At 44.6% G+C, this 24,395-nt stretch overlaps 1 protein-coding gene across 1 annotated transcript; it reads left to right on the top strand.

Annotated features, from left to right (window-relative positions):
* Positions 1-2,388: 2,388 nt before the first annotated feature.
* Rpf2 (ribosome production factor 2 homolog) lies at positions 2,389-22,447 on the top strand. Its single transcript, XM_052164046.1, has 10 exons — positions 2,389-2,470; positions 4,629-4,761; positions 6,419-6,456; positions 10,064-10,103; positions 12,281-12,362; positions 13,855-13,931; positions 15,725-15,824; positions 19,749-19,851; positions 21,157-21,301; positions 21,994-22,447. Exons 1-10 carry the CDS (start codon positions 2,448-2,450, stop codon positions 22,171-22,173), a joined length of 921 nt encoding a protein of 306 aa, XP_052020006.1. The 5' UTR covers positions 2,389-2,447; the 3' UTR covers positions 22,174-22,447.
* Positions 22,448-24,395: the final 1,948 nt, after the last annotated feature.

The following is a 24,395-nucleotide window of genomic DNA, read 5'->3' as shown; positions in this document are numbered from 1 at the left end:
AGACACAAAGTCCTCCGTGGAGGCTTGCTTTCTTAAATTCATACATAGATTTCTTGTATGTTTTGTTTTTTGTATTTTAGCTACTTGGGAGGCAGAGGCAGGAAGACTGATAAAAGTTTAAGGCCTGCCTGGACTACAAAGTGAGTTGAAATTAAGCCCGAGTATCTCTATAAATATATAATATGTAAATCTCTATAAAAAGGCTAAAGGTAGCCGGGCGGTGGTGGCGCACTCCTGTAATCCCAGCACTTGGGAGGCAGAGGCAGGTGGATTTCTGAGTTTGAGGCCAGCCTGGTCTACAAAGTGAGTTCCAGGACAGCCAGGGCTACACAGAGAAACCCGGTCTTGAGAAAAACAAACAAACAAAAAGGCTAAAGGTATAGCTTACAGGTTCAGTCTCTGATACCACCAAGGAAAGAATAGCCGTCAGAAAGATGGCCTGGTCAAGTGCTGTTGGTGGAGGCAAAGGCAGGCAGGCCTCAATTCAATGCCAGCCTAGTCTATGTAGCAAGTTCTGGGTCAGCTAGGGATACATAACGGGGTCTCAAAAGCGCAGGTGTGTGTGTGTGTGTGTCTGTGAGTGTGTTGGGGAGCAACTAAGGTGGTTGTGAGTCACCCAATATCAGTGCTGGGAAGCAAACTCAGGTTCTCTGGAAGAGGAGCAAGTGACTGCTGACCTCAGAATGTTAGGCCTGGCAAGAAGCGCCTTTACCTGCTGAGCTGTCTTCCCAGACCAACTGCAGTTATCTTTAGATTTCATGTTACACTCTCATTTTTTTTATTTTTAATAATAAATCTTGCAAAGTTATGGCTTTTCAAAAAATTGTGTATTTATTTAAATGTGAGAATGCGTACCCACATGCCAGAGAGGGCACCAGATCCTTGTATAGATGGTCATGAGCCACCATGTGGTTGCTGAGATCTGAACTCGGGACCTCTGGAAGAGCAGCCAGTGTTCTTGACCTCTGAGCCATCTGACCAGCCCGAGAATAGCTTTTATATAGTAGGAAGCCAATAAACAATAGGAAAGGATTAAAAGAAAACAGAGGGCTATAAATCAGTTTAGACTGGAGAGAGAGGCAGACCTCTGAGTTTATTGTGAATTAGGAGTCATGCAGACACACAGACACAGATAAAGCAAGTCCAGAGTTAGCAAAACAACACAACTCCTGCCTATCATCCCAGCCCTTAGGAGAATGAAGCAGGAGCATTGCTGCAAGTTTAAGTCCAGGTTCTGGATTACAGCTTGAAATCCTATCTCCCCAAAAAGAGGGGACAAAATCAATCATCCAAAACATTGTTTTTCACAAGACTAGAAGGGTATCTGTAGCCGGGCGATGATGGTACATGCCTTTAATTCCAGCACTTGGGAGGCAGAGGCAGGCAGATTTCTGAGTTGGAGGCCAGCCTGGTCTACAGAGTGAGTTCCAGGACAGCCAGGGCTATACAGAGAAACCCTGTCTCCAAAACAAAACAAAACAAAACAAAACAAAACAAAACAAAAGGGTATCTTTGAGGTAATAAGAGTATCTTGCAATTAGATAATAGTTGATGGTTCCATCTAAATCGCTACAGCGCCTGATCTTCCTGTCTTCATTTCTAAAGTACTGAAATGCCAGGGCTGCACCCATTGTTGAATTCTTTGATGTGTGCATGCGTGTGTGTTTGACAGCACCTCGTTGTGTAGTCAAATTTGGACTTTTAGCTTTAAATCCTCCTGCCCTCCCCTCCCCCAATGCTGGCTTTTCCGTACTCAAGGGCAGTGCTGGTTTCAGTGCCTTTGTAAAGGCACCCCAAGCCAATGAATTGTACACATTACAAGGTGTATTTTATATAAATATACGCAAATTATATGACTGAGATTTGAGAGAAAGTCACAATCAGCAGTATTCGTGGTGTATTTTTCATGTAGAAGGCAAGTGGTTCATCAAACTGCCTCAACTGATCTCATAGTTAATGGTATCCTTTTCATATCAGTACTTTTGGTAACTGAGTACCGTGCCCCCAACCTTTCTAGCATTCTGGTTATTCCCCTGAAGAGGAACCCTTGGCTCCCGAATCCTCTACTCCCAGATTAAGTCACTTAGAATGTTTACTTTCAGCCAGGCGGTGGTGACACATGCCTTTAATTCCAGCACTTGGGAGGCAGAGGCAGGCGGATTTCTGAGTTCGAGGCCAGCCTGGTCTACAGAGTGAGTCCAAGGACAACTCTCGAAAAGCAAAAACAAACAAACAAACAAACAAACAAAAAGTGTTTACTGTACGGAGAACAACCGAACAATGTTGGGTAACCAAGGGAGACAGAACGCTGTGTCTTCCCAAAATAGTTGGGGCGGGGCTGTCTAAGGAAGTGGTAATTCGCACTTCCGGTACCGCCTCTTCCGGCGCCAGCGGCGGCTTCCCGGAAGTAAGCGGTACACGTGCGCTCGCTAAGGAGTCTTGCAGCTATGGATGCTTTGGACAAAGTTCTGTAAGTGTGTGTGGGGCTCGATGGCGTGGGATCGAGTCTCCGTGACCCCAGCCGCGGTCTTCCCGCTGTTGCTCTTCCCTGGGAAGGGGTCGGCTCGGCCGGTTCTCCGCCCCGAGTCTCCGCTGGTGAAGCCCTGGTGGCGGACCGCGAGCTGTGGGCTGGAGCGAGGGCCCGAGCCGAGGTCGGCTTCTGCCCTCGCCACTGATGGATTCTCCGCTGTGACAGTGGCGGTGGGCCTCGGAATCAGGTTTTGTCACTTTGGGCGTTTGAACAGCCCTAAATCAGTTTACCCTGTAAAATAGCTGTCACAACAGTCGTGTGTTATAGAGAGCAGTGTTTGCCACAACAGGTACAGAATGGTCCTTCCAACTTTGTACACTTCTGCTTTTCCCTGAGTGATGGTTACGTTTGTTCAAAAATATTTATTGAGTTCCCAAATGTTACTGCATTGGCTCACCGTTTTCTGCTGTTTAAGTAAATGTGTAATGTAGACGATAGTTTCTTTTTAGTTATTGATGGATTTTGTGCACCTACTATGCCTAACTAATAAAATGCCATTTACATTGATTGCTGGTTAGTCAAATTGCATAAAGACACGGGCTGTAAAGTGGATAAAAACATTGCATGCCTTGATTTAATTCAGTTAAAAAATGTGCATGTTGACTGACCAGTAAATGACTAACTTGGCTTTATATATGACATTTCATTGGAGTAAAAGTTTTTAATTTTATGTGGGAAATTAAGATTTATGCATTTATTGGGTTTTGTTTTCTTTCTTTCTCTTTCTCTTGCTCTCTCTTTCTTTTTCTTCCTTCCCTTCCTTCCTTCCTTCCTTCCTTCCTTCCTTCCTTCCTTCCTTCCCTACCTGTCCCAAGACTGGGAAAATGGAGGATTATTTTTGAGATAGGAGGAATTTTGTTCATAGAAAACTGTGAAAAGTACCCTGTTTAACACAGCAGAAACAAAGTTGAATTCTTTCTTAACAGAAATATGTAGTAACATCCTATTACTGCCACACCATAAAAACAGAATAATAAATTAGTTTTTATGTTGGAATTGTAGATGGGTTCTTACATCTAGAATATTTTTAACGTTGGCTTTTATGCCAGCAGTGAAGATCTTAGGCATATTACTTTTTTAGTCTGAGTTGCCTGACTTGTTAAAGAGCTGTAATTACAGGAACAAGTCACCATGAAGAACCATACTAAGTTAAAAATAACACTTAACTAGAAGTCATTTCTTTCTTTTATTTTTTTGTTTTTGTTTTTTGTTTTTTGTTTTTTTTTTTGTATTTGGTTTTTTTTTTTTTTCCCGAGACAGGGTTTCTCTGTATAGCTCTGGCTGTCCTGGAACTCACTCTGTAGACCAGGCTGGCCTCGAACTCAGAAATCCACCTGCCTCTGCCTCCCAGAGTGCTGGGATTAAAGGCGCCACCACCGCTCGGCTTTCCTTTTTTATGTTTATTTTTATTTATGTATATGTGAATGCCAGCTTCTGTTTATGTGCACTTGTGTCTACAATGCCCACAGAAGCCAGAGAACATCATATCCCTGGAACTGAAATTACAGCCAGTTTGGGAGCTGTCGGGTGGATACTAAGAACCAAATCTACATTCAACTCTACAAAGGCACCAAGTGCTCTTAACCTGACCATTCAGCCCCACAATCCTTTAATGTTTAATAAGAGGGTTAGAAAAACTTAGTACATGAAAAAAATGAGAATATCAAAAAGAAAGTTGTTAAGAAACTAAAAGCTAATAAAACAAATACTTAACAGTAATGATAAAATACTATTGCTAATATCTTCTTGAAAAGTGGGGATTTTTTAAATTTGTGTTGTTTTTTATTTTTGTTTGTTGAGACAAGATTTCTCTGTGTAGCCCTGGCTGTCCTGGAACTCACTCTGTAGACCAGGCTGGTCTCGAACTCAGAAATCCACCTGCCTCTGCCTCACGACTGCTGGGACTAAAGTTGTGTGCCACCACACAACTGGCTAAGTGAGGTTTTTTTGTTTTGTTTCGTTTTGTCTGTTGTTGTTGTTGGAATCCTACTTGATAAATGTGAGTATGACTCCTGCTGAGTTTTTAAGTCAGTCAAGTTGTCATTGAGTCATATGAGAAAAATGTGTAATTTGTTCCGAATTGTGCTTTTTTGTACAGAAAGCCTAAAACTAAAAGGGCGAAGAGATTCCTTGAGAAGAGAGAACCGAAGCTCAGTGAGAACATTAAGAATGCTATGCTGATTAAAGGCGGAAATGCAAATGCAACTGTGACCCAGGTTCTCAGAGACGTGGTAGGCATACTGACTTACTGCTTCCCGTGTGCGTGAGCATGTGTGTGTGACTGTGACTGCGAGTCTGCTGGTGTGGTGGCAACTGACCTTGCCTGCTCTGCAAGAGGAATGCCTTGCCATCTTGTCAGCCCTGTTGACTGGCTTTAAAAAAAAAAAAAAAAAAAGACAGGGTCTTATATGTAGCCCAGGCTGGCTCTGATTATTCATTTAAGGTAAGATTAAAATATTTAGGAACTTTAGTGAACTGACTTGGGGCAGGTGTGATATGATTGTTAGATCTTAAGATCTAGCCTTGAATAAAGACACTGAAATTGGAAGTCATCTTGTGAGGGTACGTGTAAGAGAGCATAAAGTGACTAGTTCTGAGGGAATTTGTATTTATGTGGGCTGCTCCCTGCCCCACCCCTTTGGACCGGGTCTCATGATGTAGCCCCAGCTGGAACGTACTGTGTAGACCAGGTTGACGTCCACCCCCTGGGTGCGAGGATGGCAAGCACTTGTCACCATGCTCGACCCTTAATAAGTCGTTTAAAGTTTGAGTTACAGTGTTTGCTTCCAGTCGTGTGGGGTTTTTTGTCCTGTTTGTGTGTCTGTACCATCAGTGTTCTAGTGTTCTTTTTGTTCTTTTTTTTTTTTTTTTTTTGATTTGGTTGTTTCGATACAGGGTTTCCTCTGTGTAGCCATGGCTGTCCTGGAGCTCACTCTGTAGACCAGGCTGGCCTTGAACTCAGAAATCCACCTGCCTCTGCCTCCCAGAGTGCTGGGATTACAGGCTTGCGCCACCACCGCCCGGCTCTAGTGTTGTTAAATTCAGAACATAGCTTCCGGACTCCTAGGAGTCCTTAAGTAGCTAAGATAGAAATTGCTTTGTTAGGTTGGCAAGATGGCTTTCCGGGGAAAGATACTTGCTACCAAGCCAGACAGTATCTGGACCTGGTGGGTACCTGGTAAACTGGTGAACTGCTGTCATCGCATGTGGCATTATCTAAAAGGCACACAGGCATGTAGGACTTAATACTTTATGTAGCTGTCTTTGAATTAAATCAGCTAAATAACTGAAAACTTCCCCCTTTGCGATGGTGTCTCCTATGTGGCCCAGGCTGGTCTCAAGTTAGCCGCCACCTTTCTAAGTTTTCCAAGTGCTGGAATTGCAAACACGCCACTGTGCCCAGCTTGACCGTATGGGGAACTTTGACCTTTGTCATACCCCCTTTCCTTTGATCATGTAGGCAGCAGGAGATGACCTCGGGTCATCTGTCTTGCCAGCAAGCAGCATTTCCACTGAGACACATTCCTTGCCTTTTGACTCAGTCCTGTGTCTCCGCCTTCCAGGCCCCGAGGTTACAGACGTGAGCCGCTGTGTCTGGCCAGGCTTGCTCATCTTTTTCTGAAATGTTGACGGCACTTGGCTGAATGAGAGCCTTTGAATGTCTTACTAAACACGGTGGGTAGCACAGGACCGGTGGGTAGCACAGGACCGTAATCCCAGAATTCAGGAGGCGGAGGCAGGAAGATGGACAGTTAAGACAGCCCAGGCGCCATAGCGAGACCCTGCCCCACCCCTGAATTTAAAACAACTGATGGTACATGCATATAAATCGCTATGACTCTGCTTTTTGAATGTTTTGTTGAGAAAGTTTAAAATTATGTTTTACAGTATGCACTGAAGAAACCATATGGAGTTCTATATAAAAAGTAAGTCATTCTTCTTGTTATTATTAGTTTATTTTACTTAGTTGTAACAATTGCTTTATGGGAGGTATGGAAGAAAAAGGTACTAGTATTTGCACTGAATGAATATTCTTTTATTTTTTTTATTTTTTTTTTTTTTTTGGATTTGGTTTTTTGAGACAGGGTTTCTCTGTGTAGCCCTGGCTGTCCTGGAACTCACTCTGTAGACCAGGCTGGCCTCGAACTCAGAAATCCACCCGCCTCTCAAGTGCTGGGATTAAAGGTGTATGCCACCCCTGCCCCGCATGGTTGAATATTCTTTTTATTTGATTAGATTTTTTTGTTTTTTTTTTTAAACAAGGTTTCTCTTTGTAGCCCTAGTTAGCCTCGATCTCAGAGACCCACCTGCTTTTGCCTCCCAAATGCTGGGGTTAAAAACGTGCACCACCATGCCTGGCTCAGAATATTCTTTCATAACTGTAGTATGTACTTACCTTATTTTGAAGTAATTATACACAGAAAAACTCTAACCCCGCTCGTCCAGTGTTCTTTTTTTTTTTTTTTTTTTGATTTGGTTTTTTGGAGACAGGGTTTCTCTGTATAGCCCTGGCTGTCCTGGAACTCACTCTGTAGACCAGGATGGCCTCGAACTCAGAAATCCGCCTGCCTCTGCCTCCCAGAGTGCTGGGATTACAGGCGTGTGCCACCACCGCCCGGCTCCCCGGCTCGCCAGTGTTACATCTTACATTATCATTGCAATTATAGTAGCCAGGGACTTGATAGTGCTGTGGTAATACCAAGTAAGTTCTTGATTAACTTAGTTACTATCTTCATTTTCTAGTTTTCACATTGCTTTTAGTTGTGTTTCTTTTTTTTTTTTTTACTCTTTTTTTTTTTATTCCATATAATTTATTTACATTTCAAATGATTTCCCCTTTTCTAGCCCCCCACTCCCCGAAAGTCCCTTAAGTCCCCTTCTCTTTCCCTGTCCTCCCACCCACCCCTTCCCACTTCCCTGTTCTGGTTTTGCCGAATACTGTTTCACTGAGTCTCTCCAGAACCAGGGATTAGTTGTGTTTCTCTAGTCTTGGTTTTTTGTCTTCGTCGTTTCTTGTTTGTTTGTTTGTTTTGGTTTTTTTCCTTCTTAGAAATAGTGGGGATTGAACCCAGGGCCTTAATACATGCTGAGCAAGTTCTCTGCCAGCTAGGGGTCCCCTCAGACCCCAGTCACTGTCGTGGTGTAGGTGTAGAGGTCAGAGGACATCGGTGGCGAGTCTCTTTCCACCTTTGTGTGTTCTGGACTGAAGTCAGGCTGTTTGTTAGGCTGGGAGGCGAGGCAAGCGCTTACCTGTTGAGCCATCTTGCTGGCTTTGTCTTCTCTAGTTTATGAAAGTCTTTGACAGCTTGTCTCTGGCGTCTCCACCGTGACTATTTTCCCCTTTATAGTTAGTAAGTATTTAGGGGAGCTACTTTGAGACTATGGGAGTACGGTCATCCCTCAGCTCTCAGGGAGTGGTTTGGGGACTGTCCTGCAGCGTACAAACATGCAGATTCCAGCCCTGAGTGTTAAGTGGCGCAGTAGTCTCATAACCTATGCTCATCTCTCTGTGGACCTTCAGTTGTTGCTACGTTACCGACTACGTAAATTGTAAATGCCTGGTACACAGTTGTGCTGTGTCGTTACTGGAATAATGCTAGGGAACCAACATCTTCCCATGTCTAGTGCAGATGTAGTTGCCCAACCCCGAATATGTCATATGCACAGTTGCATGAATCTGTGAATGGTAAACTCATAAGTTCTGAGCTGCTACCTGTCCTGTCTGGAGTGGTCTGTGTGTATAGTCAGAGTGACTGTGGTACTGTGGTGGTCTCTCTCTGTGGGTTCATTATACTCTACAGTGCTGTTATTTGATCATAGTACAGTCTATTCTCGTAATGCACAGTGATGTTTTAATAAAACATCTTAAAAATATGTTTATTTATGAGTATGTTATGTTCAGACACACCAGAAGAGGGCATCAGATCCCATTGCAGATAGTTGTGAGCTGCCATGTGGTTCCTGGGAATTAAACTCAGGACCTCTGGAAGAGCAGTCAGTGCTCTTACCCGCTGGGCCATCTCTCCAGCGCCTTTGTTTTGGTTTTTGAGACAAGGTTGCATATAGCCTAGCTGGCCTCTGACGCCTCATGCTGCTTTACTTCCCAGTGCTGAGGCTCACCGGCCATGGGCTTCACTTGCTGGCTCAGGTCCAGTAGCACCTGCCTGCCTTATTTATTTGTTTGTTTGTTTGTTTGCTTGCTTGCTTTTATAGTTTAAGCTTCTGCCTGTCTCACTCAGCATCTTTGTCTTTTTGTGGAGGAGTGCCAGAGATGTGATCCAGGGCCCTACTGATGCTAGAGATGTGATCCAGGGCCCTACTGATGCTAGAGATGTGATCCAGGGCCCTACTGATGCTAGAGATGTGATCCAGGGCCCTACACATGCTAGACATGCCCTCTACTTCTGAGCTAGGTCCCTTTCACATTCTGCTCCTACAAAGAATGATCTGTTTTGAATGTGTGTGTGTGTGTGTGTGTGTGTGTGTGTGTGTGTGTGTGTAAATGTGTTAGCCCATGTGCATATGAAGGCCTGCTGAGGCCAGAAGTCATAGACCCCACAGAGCTGATGCGAGCTTTTTTATGTGGGGGGTTCTAGGCACTGAACTTGGATCCTTTATAAGAACAAGTTTCCTGAACAGCTGAGCAATTGCTCCACTCCAACGCTTTTTGTTTTTGTGCCAGGGTTTCTCTCTCTGTGTAGTGTTGGCTGTCCTGGAACTCACCCTGTAGACCAGGCTGGCCTCAAATTCTACCCCCTGAATGCTGAGATTAAAGGCATGTGCCACCTTTGTCCAACAAAAATAATGTTAATCTCAGACCCTTTCTGTGGCAAATTTATTAATCAGGACTTAGGTTGAATAATCCTTTCACTTTTTATACTACCTTGGTGCCTGATTTAGTTTTGTAACAACAGTCATTGCCCCTTTGTTTATGTTGTTGTTACTGATGGTTATTATTTGCTGTTTTTTGTTTGTTTTAGATAGTTTCTCGCTGTAGTTTTAGCTGTCCTGGAACTCTCTCTAGACTGGCCTCAAATTCACATTCACCTGATTCTGCCTTCCTAGTGCTGGGATTAAAAGTGATTGGTTGTTTTTTATTGTTTTAATGTTATGGTTTTGGGTGTTTTGTCTACATGCATCCGTGCACCAAGTGTGTGCCAGTTGCCCCTTGAGGCCCTGGATTGGAGTAACAGATGGTTGAGAGCTGCTAGGTGGATGCTGAGAGTTGAACCCTAGTTCTCTAAAAGAGCAGCCAGTGCTCTTTCTTACCCACTGAGCATCTCTCTAGGCTCCCACCCCCACCCTCTGTGGGCAGCATATACTGAGACAGGGTCTCACTGTGCAACCTGGCTTGTCTAGAACTTATCAATATCTACCTACCACTACTTTCCAAATGGTAGGATTAAAGGTGTACCACAGTGTACTGCTGTTTTAATCATCTGAATACAAAATTACCTTTTACTCAGTATTTCATTTAATTAAATGTACTTTTTAACATTAAAACTGGAGTCACTCTTTTTTTAATATTCTTAGGAAAAATATTACAAGACCATTTGAGGATCAGACATCACTGGTAAGTATAGGACTCTTTTCTAAGAGAGCACATATGGGCAGGACTGGGTGTGCGGTTGGGTAGTAGTTCTAGCTCATGCTTGCCTAGCCTGCCTGAGGCCCTGGGTTCTATCCCCACTGTTCAGAAATAACAGAACAGAGCTGGGTAAACATGACTGCTCACTAACTCACACTGTATTCATAAGTTGTTATTTTTAGGTTAGAAGTCCCATCTATGAGAATTTTGATACTCAAATTGAGAAATAAGATTGCTGTTTTTTAAAGTGTGTGTGTGTGTGTGTGTGTGTGTGTGTGTGTGTGTGTGTGTGTGTGTAGGTTTGAATTAACTCAGGTACCAGGCTTTGCGCCTCTGTCTGCTTGGCTACCCCCTCCCTGGAGATGCAGTCATGGGTAGTTCTGGACCGCCCGGTGAGCGCTGGGGATTGAGCCTGGTCTCTGCCGGAGCGGGATGAGGAGAGAATGCTTTTCGGAGCCTCCGAGAATGTAGAGTGCTGTCACGTGGCATATCATAAAGCCCTGGTGGAGTTTGCAAGACTACTTCTGGTAAATTCTTAGAAAAGTTCATTTATCAAATGACATAGGTCCACAGCCTGCCTGCCTTTGTGTGTGTGTGTTTGTTTGTTTGTTTAGAGATGAGAGTTTCTATGTAGCCCTGGCTGTCCTGGAACTACATCTGTAGACCAGGCAGGTCTTGAGCTTGCAGAAACCTGCTTGCCTCTCTCTGCCTCCCAAGTGCTAGGGCTAGAGGTGTGTGCTACCACACCCTGCCAGCCTAAGTTCTTGACTCTCTCAGTCCTTTGGGAGTAATGGACGGGTGTGGCTCTTTGCCCCATTGGCATCTGCAGAGTCACATCAGGAGCTCACCCTTCAGAGCAGTGACCAGCGGGTGTGGGGTTGGATGGGCCAGGTGGCTCATCACATGGAGGATTTACAAATTCTGTTTTATCAGTCCTTTGACCTTTTTTTAAATTAATTTTGAAGGTTTTATTTTTAAAGCTGATTTTTGAGTAGAACACATGGAATTTAGTGTTGTATGCCCGTGTGCATATGTGTGCAGGTAAGCCAGATGGAGGGTTTGATGGAGGGTTTTTTTTTACCCTCCACCTTATCTTTGAGGCAGTCTCCCACTGAACCCGACAATTTTGGCTTAGAGTGGCTAGTTAGTGAGCCCAGAATTGCATGTGTGTGTCGTGCCAGTGCCAGGTCCCGCTGTGTGCTGCCATACCCGCCCTTTGAACCTCAGCTTTATTTTAGGACTCTTGACCTCCCGCAGTGAGCCAGGTGTGTGGAATATAGGACTTCACCGGACAATCTGGGACTGAAACTTCACATTTCTCTTGTTTCAAATCTGTAATGGAAGCCAGTAAATACTTGTGTGATGCTGGCAGTGCCTGTACTGGAGTATCATAGTCTGTCAGCCAGCCCCAGACACGTGGCTGGAGCTAAGTAAACTGTGAGCATGGGGCTGGCAGAGCATGGCCCTGTTAGGCTGTAGTTGCTGTGAAAAGTAGCGACACATACATTAAAAACTTAAGAGCCCAGGTCCAGACATCCAAAGTCAGTGAGTGTGGTCATCGGTTCCTGGGCTCCCCTGGGAGTGCTGAGGTGTCAGGGTTCATGCAGTAATGGGACCTGGTGTGCGACTCGGAAGGACTCACTGCATAATTGTAATGAGTGGTCTTTCAGACACTGACTTTGTAATGTCCATTATTTCTATTCTTGAAAGGTGAATCTTTTAACTAAGTAACCCCAAGTCAGAAAATGGAATTTAAAAGTTAAAATTTTATGTATGAGTTTTTACCTGATTGCATGTATGTGCATCATATGTGTCTAGTACCCGGAGAGGTCAGGAAAAGGTGGAGGTTAGTTCTTTGTTGTCAGGGGTTCTGGGAACCCCGCCTCTCTCTACTCTTAACCTCTGAACCATCCTCCAGCCCCTTCTGTATGTATCTAGTTCACTACATTTTCATTAGCTTCTCGTGGGAGAGGGGCAGGGGCAGCCCCTAATACCCTTTATGAGCTTACAGGTAACACAGTTGCTTGTTTGGAGACAGGCGCTTGCTGTGTAGCTTTGGCCGGCCACCTCTCCGCAGTGCTTCGCCTCAGCCTTCCAAATGCGTGAGCCACCACAGCGGGCCAGGCTGAGCTTCCTCAAGGGATTTTCTTCTTACTTTGCAGGAGTTCTTTTCAAAGAAATCAGACTGTTCTTTATTCATGTTTGGTTCCCATAATAAGAAGAGGCCAAATAACCTAGTAATAGGTGAGTACCATACTCTTGGTTTTAGTTTGAGACAAGTCTTATATATAATGAATGTAGCTCTGGCATGCCTACAACTCAGAAGATCCCCCTGCCTCAGAGCCCTGGAATTAATGGCATTCGCCACCACTCTTCAGTGTTTTTGTTTATGTTTTGCTCTGTGATTCAGATTAATGGATATTTTCAGAATTTACAAGCAATCCATAGGCCCCAAAATGGTTTCTGTTGCTCTTTAACCTCATGATGTTAGACTCAGTGGTAGAGCTCTTGTCGATCTCTTTGAAGGCTCAGATTGGAATCCCAGCCTCGCCACAGAAACTTTCCACCAGTGACATCAGTATTACCCTGCCAGCCCAGGGAAGCGAGAAAGAATGTGAACTAGTTTTTGGTTAGTAATCTTAGACCACCATTGCTAACATCTTTGAAGATGAGTTCCAGCTTTTAAATAGGAAGTACAGTTTTATCTGTTTATTTTGTGTATGTTTGTATATATATAAATCACATGAAATTACAGGCAGTTATGACATGGGTAATGGGAACCAACCTCAAGTCCTCAGAAGAGCAGGAAACACTACTGAGTCATCTCCATCCCTGATACACAGTCTCCATCTAACATGTTCAGGCGTAGGCAACCCCTTTACTGTCTGTTGTCGTCATGTATCTTGGGTTTTGAAGGTGGATGTTTTTGTTGAGGTTTCATCGCAAGCCTGAGGCATGTTGAACACTCCTGGTATGCTGAGCTACAATTCTTTTTAGTTCATTTAGTTAAAGATTTATTTATTTTATTTATATGAGTACATTGTAGCTGTCTTCAGACACCCCAGAAGAGGGCATCAGATCCCATTACATATGGTTGTGAGCCACCATGTGGTTGCTGGGATTTGAACTCAGGACCTTTGAAAGAGCAGTCAGTGCTCTTAATATCTGAGCCATCTCTCTAGTCCCATTTAATTACTTTTGAGTAGAATCTTTATTTTTCCCCAGACTGGCCCAGGACTTGTTTTCTAGCCCAGGTTGATGTTTGTTTGTTTGTTTGTTTTTAAAAGATTTATTTATTTACTATGTGTAAGTACACTATAGCTGTCTTCAGTCAAACCAGAAGAGGTTGTCAGATCTCATTACAGATGGTTGTGAGCCACCATGTGGTTGCTGGGATTTGAACTCAGGATCTTCAGGAGAGCAGTCAGTGCTCTTAACTGCTAAGCCATCTCACCAGCCCCCAGGTTGATGTTGAACTTCATCCTCCTGCCTCCCCAGTACTGGGACTGTAGATGCTCAACTCCACACCATTTAGTCTGTAAAATAAAGGACCTGGGCTCTTAGTGAGAGCGTCATAGAGCTTTCCCTGACTAACATCCTAACAACACAACTCAGTAGATGTCAGAAGTGGGTGTGTGAGTTCAGAGAGACGGAGAAGACACAGGTAATTTGGAGCCTTATAGGCAACAAAAGGTGAATGTGAAAAATCTGTGCTTAAAAATATATTTGCTTTTAGGTCGTATGTATGACTACCATGTGCTGGATATGATTGAACTAGGTATTGAGAAATTTGTGTCTCTAAAAGATATTAAGGTAAGATACTGATCATAAAACTAATAGCATTTTAATAATGTTCTTGGCCAAAATTAACATCTTGTGATGAAGAAGTACTGATAGAGTATTATAGAAAAAAGAACTTCATGCAGAAATACAGTTTTACCTTTATTTTAAAAAGAGGACATGTAGGTTGGGCAGTGGTGGCCCCCACCTTTAGCCTTGATGCTTGGGAGACAGAGGCAGGTAGATCTCTTGAGTTCAAGGCCAGCCTGGTCTACACAGAGAAAAACCCTACCTCAAAAAACAGCAAAAACCAAAACAAACAAAGAGGAATGAATTGTTTTTTTTATAACATATAGTACCCGAGTCTTAGGAAGTTAAACTTGAGAGTGTGATGACCTGTTCTTAGCCAGGCTTACTTAGGATTGGTTTTTTTTTTTTTTATTAAAGATTTATTTATTATTATATGTAAGTACACTGTAGCGTCTTCAGACGCACCAGAAGGTGGAGTCAGATGTCATTATAGATGGTTGTGATCCACCATGTGGTTGCTGGGATTTGAACTCAGGACCTTTGGAAGAGCAGTCAGTGCTCTTAACCACTGAGCTATCTCTCCAGCCCTACTTTAAATGCTGTCTTTCATAAGTGGTAACAACATTTATAGACAATCTGAAGTTTTCAACTTGGGCACTGTTCTATGACCAAAACCCTCTGCTGCCTCTATATTATTTTGACTATTTGTTGTCGAATTACTAGCATAACCTCCCTTGGAAACCTACTAGGTACCCCCTTCTTTGAATAGGGTTATGAAGTAGGAAGTAGCAAAGTGTGATAAACAGCCTAGAAAGGTAGCAAGAGCCTCTTACTTCAGACTGTCCTATCAAATACGTGACATCACTTACATATTGCAGGTGTGAGATCAAGGCAGTTTTCCCTGGCTGGTGGGGTTTGTTTGTCTGTCTGTGTTTTTGAGACAGGGCTCACTGTGAGCTTTGGCTGTCCTGGAACTCCCTACCTTTGCCATCCAAGTCATTCAAGGCATTCACCACCACATCAGGCCCAGTTCTCCATTTACGTTTGGTGATTAAAGCCCAAAGGAGTTTCATTGTTTAACTTTGAAGTCATACATATGGTAGATAAAATTCAAGATTAGATTTAAGAGCATAGAGGAAAAAAATACTGTGTGTAATGGAAAGTTCTATAACTTAGTGGGGGTTTTGTGTGTTGCTTTGTTTGATGTAGAGTTTTCCCTAACCCACGCTGGCCTCAGACTTGCTTTGTGACCAGGGCTGAGTTTGAATTTCTGATATTTCTGCTTCCACTTCTCAAAATTGCTGGGGTGACAGGCATGATGCACTGTGTACAGCTGAGTTGGTGTATTTTCGAGGCCTGTGATATGTGTTAAATTATAGTATACTGCATTATATGTTATATTATAATATATGCATATTGTTCATCTCTTCAGCTCTCCTCTGAAAAAAGAGACAGACCTTGAAGATTTAGTATGATAACTAAATATCCTTATCCTGTGGGTTTGACAAAGGCTTTTACCAACTCCTGTGTGGTCAGTAACTCCAGCTACCAGAGCTCAGTGACTTCAAACTGGACCTGTGGGTCAAGGCAGAACATGCCATCTAAGTGACACTGATTTATCACACCAGTTATTGTCTTGATTCTCAGGTGTGGATGTAGCAACAAGAATGAGATAGTATATGTGTAAAACTTTTGAGATTGTTTTAATACATATTGGCTATCTTAAAAATACAAACTCTCTAGATTTTGATAATTATATAATTACACTTGTTTTGTTTTGTTTTCTAATCTCACAGACTAGTAAGTGCCCCGAGGGAACAAAACCCATGTTGATATTTGCCGGTGGTGATTTTGATGTAACAGAAGACTACAGAAGATTAAAAAACCTTCTTATTGGTAAGTGCCAGTAGAACTCATCTTGTTAGCAACTGCTGCTCCTGAGACCTGCCTTTTCTGTGAGGCTAGACTTGGTCCTGTTCTTTTCCTGACCAAACTGCACAGTTCTCACATCTGTGTTCGCTCCTCTCCCTGGGCTCTGGATGAGTGCTGGTTTTGCTTTATTTGTTTGAAGACAGGGTTTCTCGGCATAGTCCGGCCGTCCTGGAACTCTGTTGAGACCAGGCTGGCCTCAAACTCAGGGAACTAACTTCCTCTCTTCCTGAGTGCTGGAATTAAGGGGTGTGCCTCTACACTTGTTCTCTTGTCTTAAAACTTCTCCTCCCTTGCCCAGCCTCACTGGGGTTCTGAGGACAGGGCGCAGCCTGCCTGTTTGTCAGCTGTCACACTCATGGCCTCCCGCCCTGTCCAGCCTTTGTTCCTGCTGAACGCTCACGCCCCAGACTTCCCTTGTTCATGTTTCTCTCCATGTTTCAGTCTTCTAAACTCGCTCTAGAACGGCCTGGCGAGCTCTACCTGTGGTGTCTGGGGCTCCTCTAGCCAGGCAGGCCCAGCCTCTCCCACGCCTCCTGCAGCTCTGCCTCTGATCCTCTCCGTCTGCACCTTTGCCCAACCCTATCTGAGGTTCCTAGCCGGAAACTACTTAGCTATCTTCTTGTTAACCCAAAGTACTTAGTTAATGCATAGTACTCAGCTATATTCTAGTTAACGGGATTCTAGACTTTGTAGGGTTTTGTTTTCTTTAAATTACATTTTTATTTGTATGTGGGGGCTGGGACATGCTCATTTGAAGTTTGGGTCACAGGGATTGAATGCAGGTTGCCTTGGTGGCAAGCATTGTAATCTGCAGAGCCATGTCACAGCCCTCATGAGTTCTGATGGTAACAAACAAACCTAAAGTTTGTTCTAAACCCTTGTGTAGTACGCCAGTCCTATGCCCTCATACTTGGCATTGTAGGGTTACATTTAGAAATCTGTGGTCAGTTAACACTTAAGATTGTAAAATATTATTAATTACCAACTCTGAAACTCCAAAGTTTTGTATATAATGTCCTCCATAATATAAGTACTATATAACATGCTTTTAAATTTTTATTTTCGTAGCACAGTAGGGAGTGAGTTAGCGTATAATAACTTAGTCAGTTCTTCAGTTTCTTTTTAAAATTTTTATATAATTTGCCTGCATGTATGTTTGTATATTACATACATGTCTCATGCTGGTGGAGGCCAAAGAAGACATTATATCCTCTGGGAATGGAGTTATGGACAGATAGGAGCTGGAGCTGACGTTCAGGTGCTAGGAATCAAACCCAGGCCCTCTGGTAGAGCGACTGATCTTACTATGGAGCCATTTCTCCAGACCCCCAGTTTCTTCTTTAAAGAAAGTGATTTGTTGAGAATATGTTATAGCTGGGTAGTGGTGGAACTTTCCTGTAGAAGGGCAGATCTGTGAGTTTTAGGCCAGCCTGGTCTACAGAGTGAGTTCCAGAACATCCAAAAAACCCTTCACAGAGAAACCCTGTCTTGAAGAACAAAAAGCAGGCCAGGAAGGGAAGTAAGTAAGTTTGCTACAACCGTTCCGCCTGTGCTTTCTGGAGTCATGCTCTGTGTGTGTATTGGTTGCTCTGGGCAGTGCTTTCTGGAGTCATGCTCTGTGTGTGATTGTTTGCTCTGGGCAGTGCTTTCTGGAGTCATGCTCTGTGTGTGATTGGTTGCTTTGGGCAGTGCTTTCTGGAGTCATGCTCTGTGTGTATTGGTTGCTCTGGGCAGTGCTTTCTGGAGTCATGCTCTGTGTGTGTATTGGTTGCTCTGGGCAGTGCTTTCTGGAGTCATGCTCTGTGTGTGTATTGGTTGCTCTGGGCAGTGCTTTCTGGAGTCATGCTCTGTGTGTATTGGTTGCTAGGTTTCTTGCTGCCGCTCACACTGGCCTTGTATTCTCTCCGCTTGTCCTTCAGCGTGCTGAGAGGAAGGCTGTCATCCCCAGCTAGCTTCATTCTCACCACGTTTCTAGCGCTCTTTCAGGTTCTTTCCTAGGAAACCTTTGTGAATCCATCCAGCTCCTGCATCTTAAATGCTAAGCATTTTCCTTCGCCTTGTACTGGGGACTTTGGCCACAGAGCATCTAAGGCTGGGTTTTTTCCTTTGGGAGCTCAGGTCTTGTGTGTGTAAGTAACACCCCTGTGCTCCTTTGCCAGCAGAGGACTTTACTCTTAGTGAGCCACACTAGTTCTTTTGTTTTTGTTTGGTTGCTAGTCTGGCTTCATATATCCCTGGCTGGCCTGGAACTCACAGAGATCCGGCCTCTGCCTCCTGAGTGCTCGGAGTAAAGGTACACCATGGCCAGCTACAAGTCACCTTTGAAGCTTTGAAAGGCTGCCCTTCTTCTCTACCAGAAGGTCATAGTGTTGTGTTTCCACGCTTGCTATTTGGTTATGACTACGGTCAGTTTAACTTGTTCAAGTGGTTTAAGCTAATTCAGATCTGCAGAAGCATCAGCATCTGGGGGTTAGAGGCAGGCTGGGCTACTGGAGACTGGCTGAGGTAGCCTGGGCTACAGGAGATTGACTGAGGCAGGCTGGGCTACAGGAGACTGACTGAGGCAGCCTGGGCTACAGGAGATTGACTGAGGTAGCCTGGGCTACAGGGTTCGAACCCGAGTCTTTACTCTGTGCACAACAGCCACATCCACTGACTGAGCCTTCTTACTCACCTGGGACTGCTGGTCTTCTTTGGAAACCCAGTAAACAATACCAGTGTTTAGATTCTAATTCTTTTTTTTTTAATGTTACTGTTCCTTGTCCTTAAAGATGATAGTAAACAGAGAATAGGTTTATTTTGTGCACGCATTTAATCCTGGCACTCGGGAGGTAGGGTCAGTCCAGAGTCCAGACTGCTGACACTCCTGGCTTAGCTTGTGATAGATCGTACCGTCCCCCAACCCATCTTCCTTCTCCACCCACCTTTGCTCTGCGGATAAAAAAACAACAAAAGCACTCAGACAGTTTTGTTTGTTTGTTTATTGGATTTGGTTTTTTTTCGAGACAGGGTTTCTCTGTGTAGCCCTGGCTGTCCTGGAACTCACTCTGTAGACCAGGCTGGCCTCAAACTTAGAAATTCGCCTGCCTCTGCCTCTGCCTCTGCCTCCCAGAGTGCTGGGATTACAGGCGTGCCCCACCACCGCCACCTGGCATTTTATGTGTGTGTGTATGTATGTATGTATGTATGTATGTATGTATGTATGTATGTATGTATGTATGTATACAGCTTTATTGCTTTAGAATTTGCCTGCCTGCACAGTTGCTGAGCTCAAGTACCCCCTGCCTGGAAATGTGTGCTTTAACAATTTATTATTCCCATCTCCTCCTGCCCTAAACTCAGTGGTCTGTTCCAATCAGCCCATGCCAGACATCTCTGGCGGCCCCGACTGCCCTGAGATCTTTCATGATTGCTGTGTGCTTCTCCTTCCAAAGCCTGGCAGGAAAGCCCCTCTCTCCCCAAGTTTCCCTTTTCCTCCTGGAACCGCGAAGTCCTGCCTGTTCCTTCCTGCAATTAGCTTCAGACTTTCTTTATTGACAAAATCAAGAACCAATTAGGGAGCCAGGCCTCCCTTACATCAGAGTTATCCTTATTGTGAGGGGTGTGAAGCCAGACCGCCATTATTAGTTGTTACCGTCACAAAGCAAGCTCAAATAGGACTGGAAATAGCTCAGGGGCTTGTTCTGGGCTTCTGCTGGGTGATAGTCCAGATGCTGAGGAGGGAGAGGCCTGCGCGATCTGGGGTCTGTTCCAGGGAACAGGCTCCTGAGGAGCAGCCCTGGAGGTTGTATGAGTCCCCACACATTCCCCCTCCCCTCGCTAAGAAGATGGCACTTTGTAGCTGAATTTTGAAATAGTTCTTTCTAACAACCACATATGTGCTTTCAGATTTCTTCAGAGGCCCCACAGTATCAAACGTCCGGCTGGCTGGACTAGAGTATGTTCTGCACTTCACTGCGCTGAATGGGAAGGTTTACTTCCGAAGCTACAAGTGAGTGCATCCCCGAGTGGAGTTTGAAGTTGTGGGGTTCCAGCGGGTCTGGAGAAGTTACAGATGGTAGTGACGGGGGCTGTGCCCTGGCCCTCCATCTTTCCTTCCTGCTAGCCTTGATCTTGGGGACTCATTTCTCTTGGGTTCCTGATCATCTATCGGGAGCCTAGTGTTTAGTAATCTCTTGTCCTAGACTTCTGTGCTAGCTTATTGTTCTTGACTGGATTTAGAGCACCAACCAGAGTCAGGCCAGCCAAAGTAATTTTCAAAATTCTAGGCTTGAAAGCTACAACCTAAAGCATGCAGAAAGCATGACTGACTGCAGTAGTTTCTCTTGCACAGTAGGTTTCCACCATAACCCCAGCACAGTGTTACTATGAATGTAAATCCCAACAAGCAGATTGCTTGCTTGTTTGAGTTTGTGAAACAATACCCCTTGATATAGCTTTAAGCTGGCCTTGAACTCTTGTCCAGCCCAGGCAGGTCTCAGACTTATACTCTCCTGCCTCAGCTCCCCCCCCTCCCAAAAAAAAAGGGTTTCTCTGTGTAGCTCTGGCTGTCCTGGAACTGACTGTAGACCAGGCTGGCCTCGAACTCAGAAATCCACCTGTCTCTGCCTCCCAAGTGCTGGGACTAAAGGTGTGCACCACCACTGCCCGCCTCTGACAGCTTTTTTGTGCAGTGCTAATCTTTTATGAACATTGTTCTCTCAGTAAATATTTCCCTGCCAACCCCTCACCCGCCTCACCTTTTTACTTGTGCGGACTTAACTGCTTTATTAAATGTGGTGGCTGAATATAATATTCAAATTTGGGGGTGATATTTTCTCTCTTCCTTTCTCCCCTCCCTCCCTCCCTTCCCCCTCTTTCTTTTCTTTCTTTCTTTCTTTTTTTTTTTTTTGTTTTTTTGTTTTTTGTTTTTTGGATTTGGTTTTTTTCAAGACAAGGTTTCTCTATGTAGCCCTGGCTGTCCTGGAACTCACTCTGTAGACCAACCTGGCCTCGAACTCAGAAATTCACCTGCCTCTGCCTCCCAAGTGCTGGGATTACAGGCGTGTGCCACCACTGCCCGGCAGGACTTTAAAACAGAATTAAAAACAAAGCATTGGTGGCACACACTTTTAATCCCAGCACTTGGGAGGCAGAGGCAGGCAGATTTCTGAGTTGAGGCCAGCCTGGTCTACATACAGAGTGAGTTCCAGGATAGCCAGGGCTATACAGGGAAACCCAGTCTTGAAAAAATCAAAACCAAACAACCAAACAAAAAACAGAATTAAAACAGTCCCCTTCCTCCCCATTCATAAAGGCTGCTGTTGAAGAAATCTGGGTGCAGAACACCACGAATCGAGCTAGAAGAGATGGGGCCGTCGCTGGACCTGGTTATGAGGAGGACACACTTAGCATCAGATGACCTTTATAAACTGTCCATGAAAGTGCCCAAGGCGCTCAAGGTACAGGACCTATGGAGTGGGACTTCCTGTGTTTATTTCTGTATGCCACTCTGGCCAGCAAGGATGTGTGGTATGTTATATTAAAAAGATGAGTGAAATAGATAAGGGTTAGGCTCTGAGCCAGGAAAAGGAGAAAGAACCCACCCAGATGCCAAGGCAGTGAAGACTTGGCAGGAGCTAGGGGTCTGGTTGGTTGACAGTTTTGAGTCCCAACATCCATTGGGCTGGTGGCCTCCATGGACCCCTGCATACACACACACACACACACACACACACACACACACACACACACACACACACACACACACACACACCAAAAAAGTGTTTTAAAGCAACAGTTGATATTTTCAGCGCTGGAATGCTAGTACAGACTGAACTGAGGCTCTGCTGAAGCTAGGCATGGTAGACTGCCTTGGTACAGTGCTCAGTGCATCCCGATTCCTCCCCGGTGATCCAACTATCTGCCCTGGTGGCAGCAGTGTTGGGCTCTGAACGAGGGTTGTATCTGAACAAGGTCCCATGATCTCTAGATAGAGCTGTGTGAAGCTGTGTCCTCTGCTGCAGGCTGAGAGGCTGCACAGTGGGGTCGTTACTGAGGGTCATGCGCTACAGTTTACAAATTACATGCGTACATACACACATGTGTACATACATATGTATATACACATACTCTTTTTCCTCTTGTTTTATAGCCAAAGAAGAGAAAGAATATCTCTCAGGATACTTTTGGCACAACGTTTGGAAGGATTCATATGCAGAAGCAAGACTTAAGCAAACTACAAACGAGGAAAATGAAGGGGCTGAAGAAGCGACCTGCTGAGAACGGACTAGAAGACCAGGGGAGAAAGTCAAAGAGAACTAAGAAAAATTAGTGGAACCCAACTGACTGCAAGCACTTTCTTGTGGTTGTTTACTAAAGAGAATTGTTTTCCTTGAGGCTGTTGGTTTTCTAATAGGAATTTGTTACTTGACTGGATAGGGTGAGGGTAACAAAATTTCACACTATAGCCTAGGCTGACCTCAGCCTCCCAAGTGCTGTGCTTACAGGCGTGTACCGCCATATACAGCATAGTGTATATTTCTATAACATTATTTATTACATAAACTTTTTTTGTTAGAAAAAATTGGAATTTGTGTTTGATCATACCCCAGCTCTCACTGTTTTTAATTTTTAAAACCGATTTGTGTGTGCACATGTGTGTCACAGTGTGGGTGTGTCCAAAAGACTGTGGAGTCAGTTATATTCTGGGAGGGGGGGTATTGAACTCTTTACCTTAGTGTGTCAGACTCCTACCATAGGAAGTGCCTTTATCCAATGAGCCATCCTGTTAGCCCAGCTTATTACCTATTTTTATGAACAAATAACTACTTCAAGTTTAAGATGAGGTCATTTACCTGAGCCATAAGGTCCCAGGTATGACCTTCATGCATAGTGTGATAGCCCTCTCCCCAAATTCTGCCTGTGTGCAAGGATGAGGGGGAGCAGCATACCGGTGGGTCAGGCGGTGCTGAGAGGAGAGGGCTTACACCTGAGTCCACTTCCCCCTCAGGGAACCCAGCCCTGTTGCACACCAAGCTGGACTGGAGGGAGGGAAGCTTAGCCAGGCGAGGATGTGTGCAGTGCAGGATCTCGGTAGGAGGTGAGCTACCATTGGCCAGGCAAGGAACAAACTTCATCTCTGTAGGGTCAGGGGTGGGATTGGAGGGGTTGGGGGGTGGAGCCTTACAAGGTCAAACAACTAGAGGACAGTAATTTCTGCTAGCGTTGATGGTGGGGGAGTCAGCTTTATGGTGCCAGGTTGGGAGGAGGGAGGTAGCCAACTCCTACTGTCCTTATGGTTAAGGTTTCCTGGGTTGAAGCTCCCTGGACCCTTCGGTAAGCCCAGGCCATTATTGTCCCACAGTTGTAAGCATGCTGTATTTTTAGGAAGCTACTACCTTGTGTAAGATACCAGTCACTGGCCAGTTTGTCCTTGGAGACATGAGGGTGCCACTGGGGTCCTTAGAGTACACCTGGTCTTCATGGTTGACCTAGTCTTTATAGAGTAGAACTGAGGAAAGCCATACATTATTAGAGTAGGGAAAGGCCCCACGCATTGTTGAAAGTGGAGGGTAGGAAAAGGCAGGTGTGTGTTAAGATCAAAGGTGTACCAGCCCTGACTTGTGGTGGCCCCTGTCTCCCGTTAGCTATTGGGCAGAAGCAGGAGCTATATGTGTACTATTTTAGGAAGAACTCCCTGGGAATGTGTGCTGTTTCCCAGGATACGTCTGCTAGAACTTTAGCTTTAGCCTTACCGTTCTGCTAGAGCTCCTACTAATTAGAAGGTTTATTTGAGTTGTATTGGTTGTACATCTCAAAAGACAAAGAAGACTCATGGTTTAAAATACAGTTCTTTGAAAGTGATTATGTGGTCCTAGACGCAGTCCTGAACTATATTTACTGAGGGCTTTGTAGGCCTTACCACTGAGCTATATTCCCAGCCCATAAAAAAATTCTACCCCCCAACCCCAGACAGGGTTTTTCTGTGTATCCCTGGCTGTCCTGGATCTCCCTCTCTAGTCCCAAGAAGATTTCACAGAAATCCACCTGCCCCTGCTGAAATTAAAGGTGTGAGCCACCACCGCCTGGCTCTGCCCACAAAAGGATTTAAAGGGTAGATCAGAGAAGAGTAGAGCTCAGAACTGGTGAGTTCCAGTGAAAGGCACATCATGAACTAGGTAGCCTTTCAGAGCTAAAGTCTGCATGGAGAATCGAGGTTTTGTAGATGGAAGAGCCTGTCAATCCCTTAGGGCTGACCAAATCCATCTGTCTGAGAAAATAGAAGGCACGCTATGCCCTCCTAGTATTGTACATCGCTCAAGTTAGTCCTGAACAAAGGAGGTATGGTCCATCCCCTGCTCCCGCACCTTTGAAGGATTTGCTTATTTTGAGATCCACTTGCCTCTGGCTCCAGAGTGCTGTGTACACCACCCCTCCTGGGCATTTTTTATTATGTATATGTGTACGGCTGTGCACAGGAGTGCAAGTGCCCTCGGAGGCCAGACGATGTCAGATCTCTTAGAGTTGTAGGTGTTTGTGAGCTGCTGGATATGG

Source organism: Apodemus sylvaticus, chromosome 19 (assembly GCF_947179515.1).
Source record: "Apodemus sylvaticus chromosome 19, mApoSyl1.1, whole genome shotgun sequence".
Taxonomy (NCBI): domain Eukaryota; kingdom Metazoa; phylum Chordata; class Mammalia; order Rodentia; family Muridae; genus Apodemus; species Apodemus sylvaticus.
This window is presented reverse-complemented; position numbering and strand designations above follow the sequence as displayed.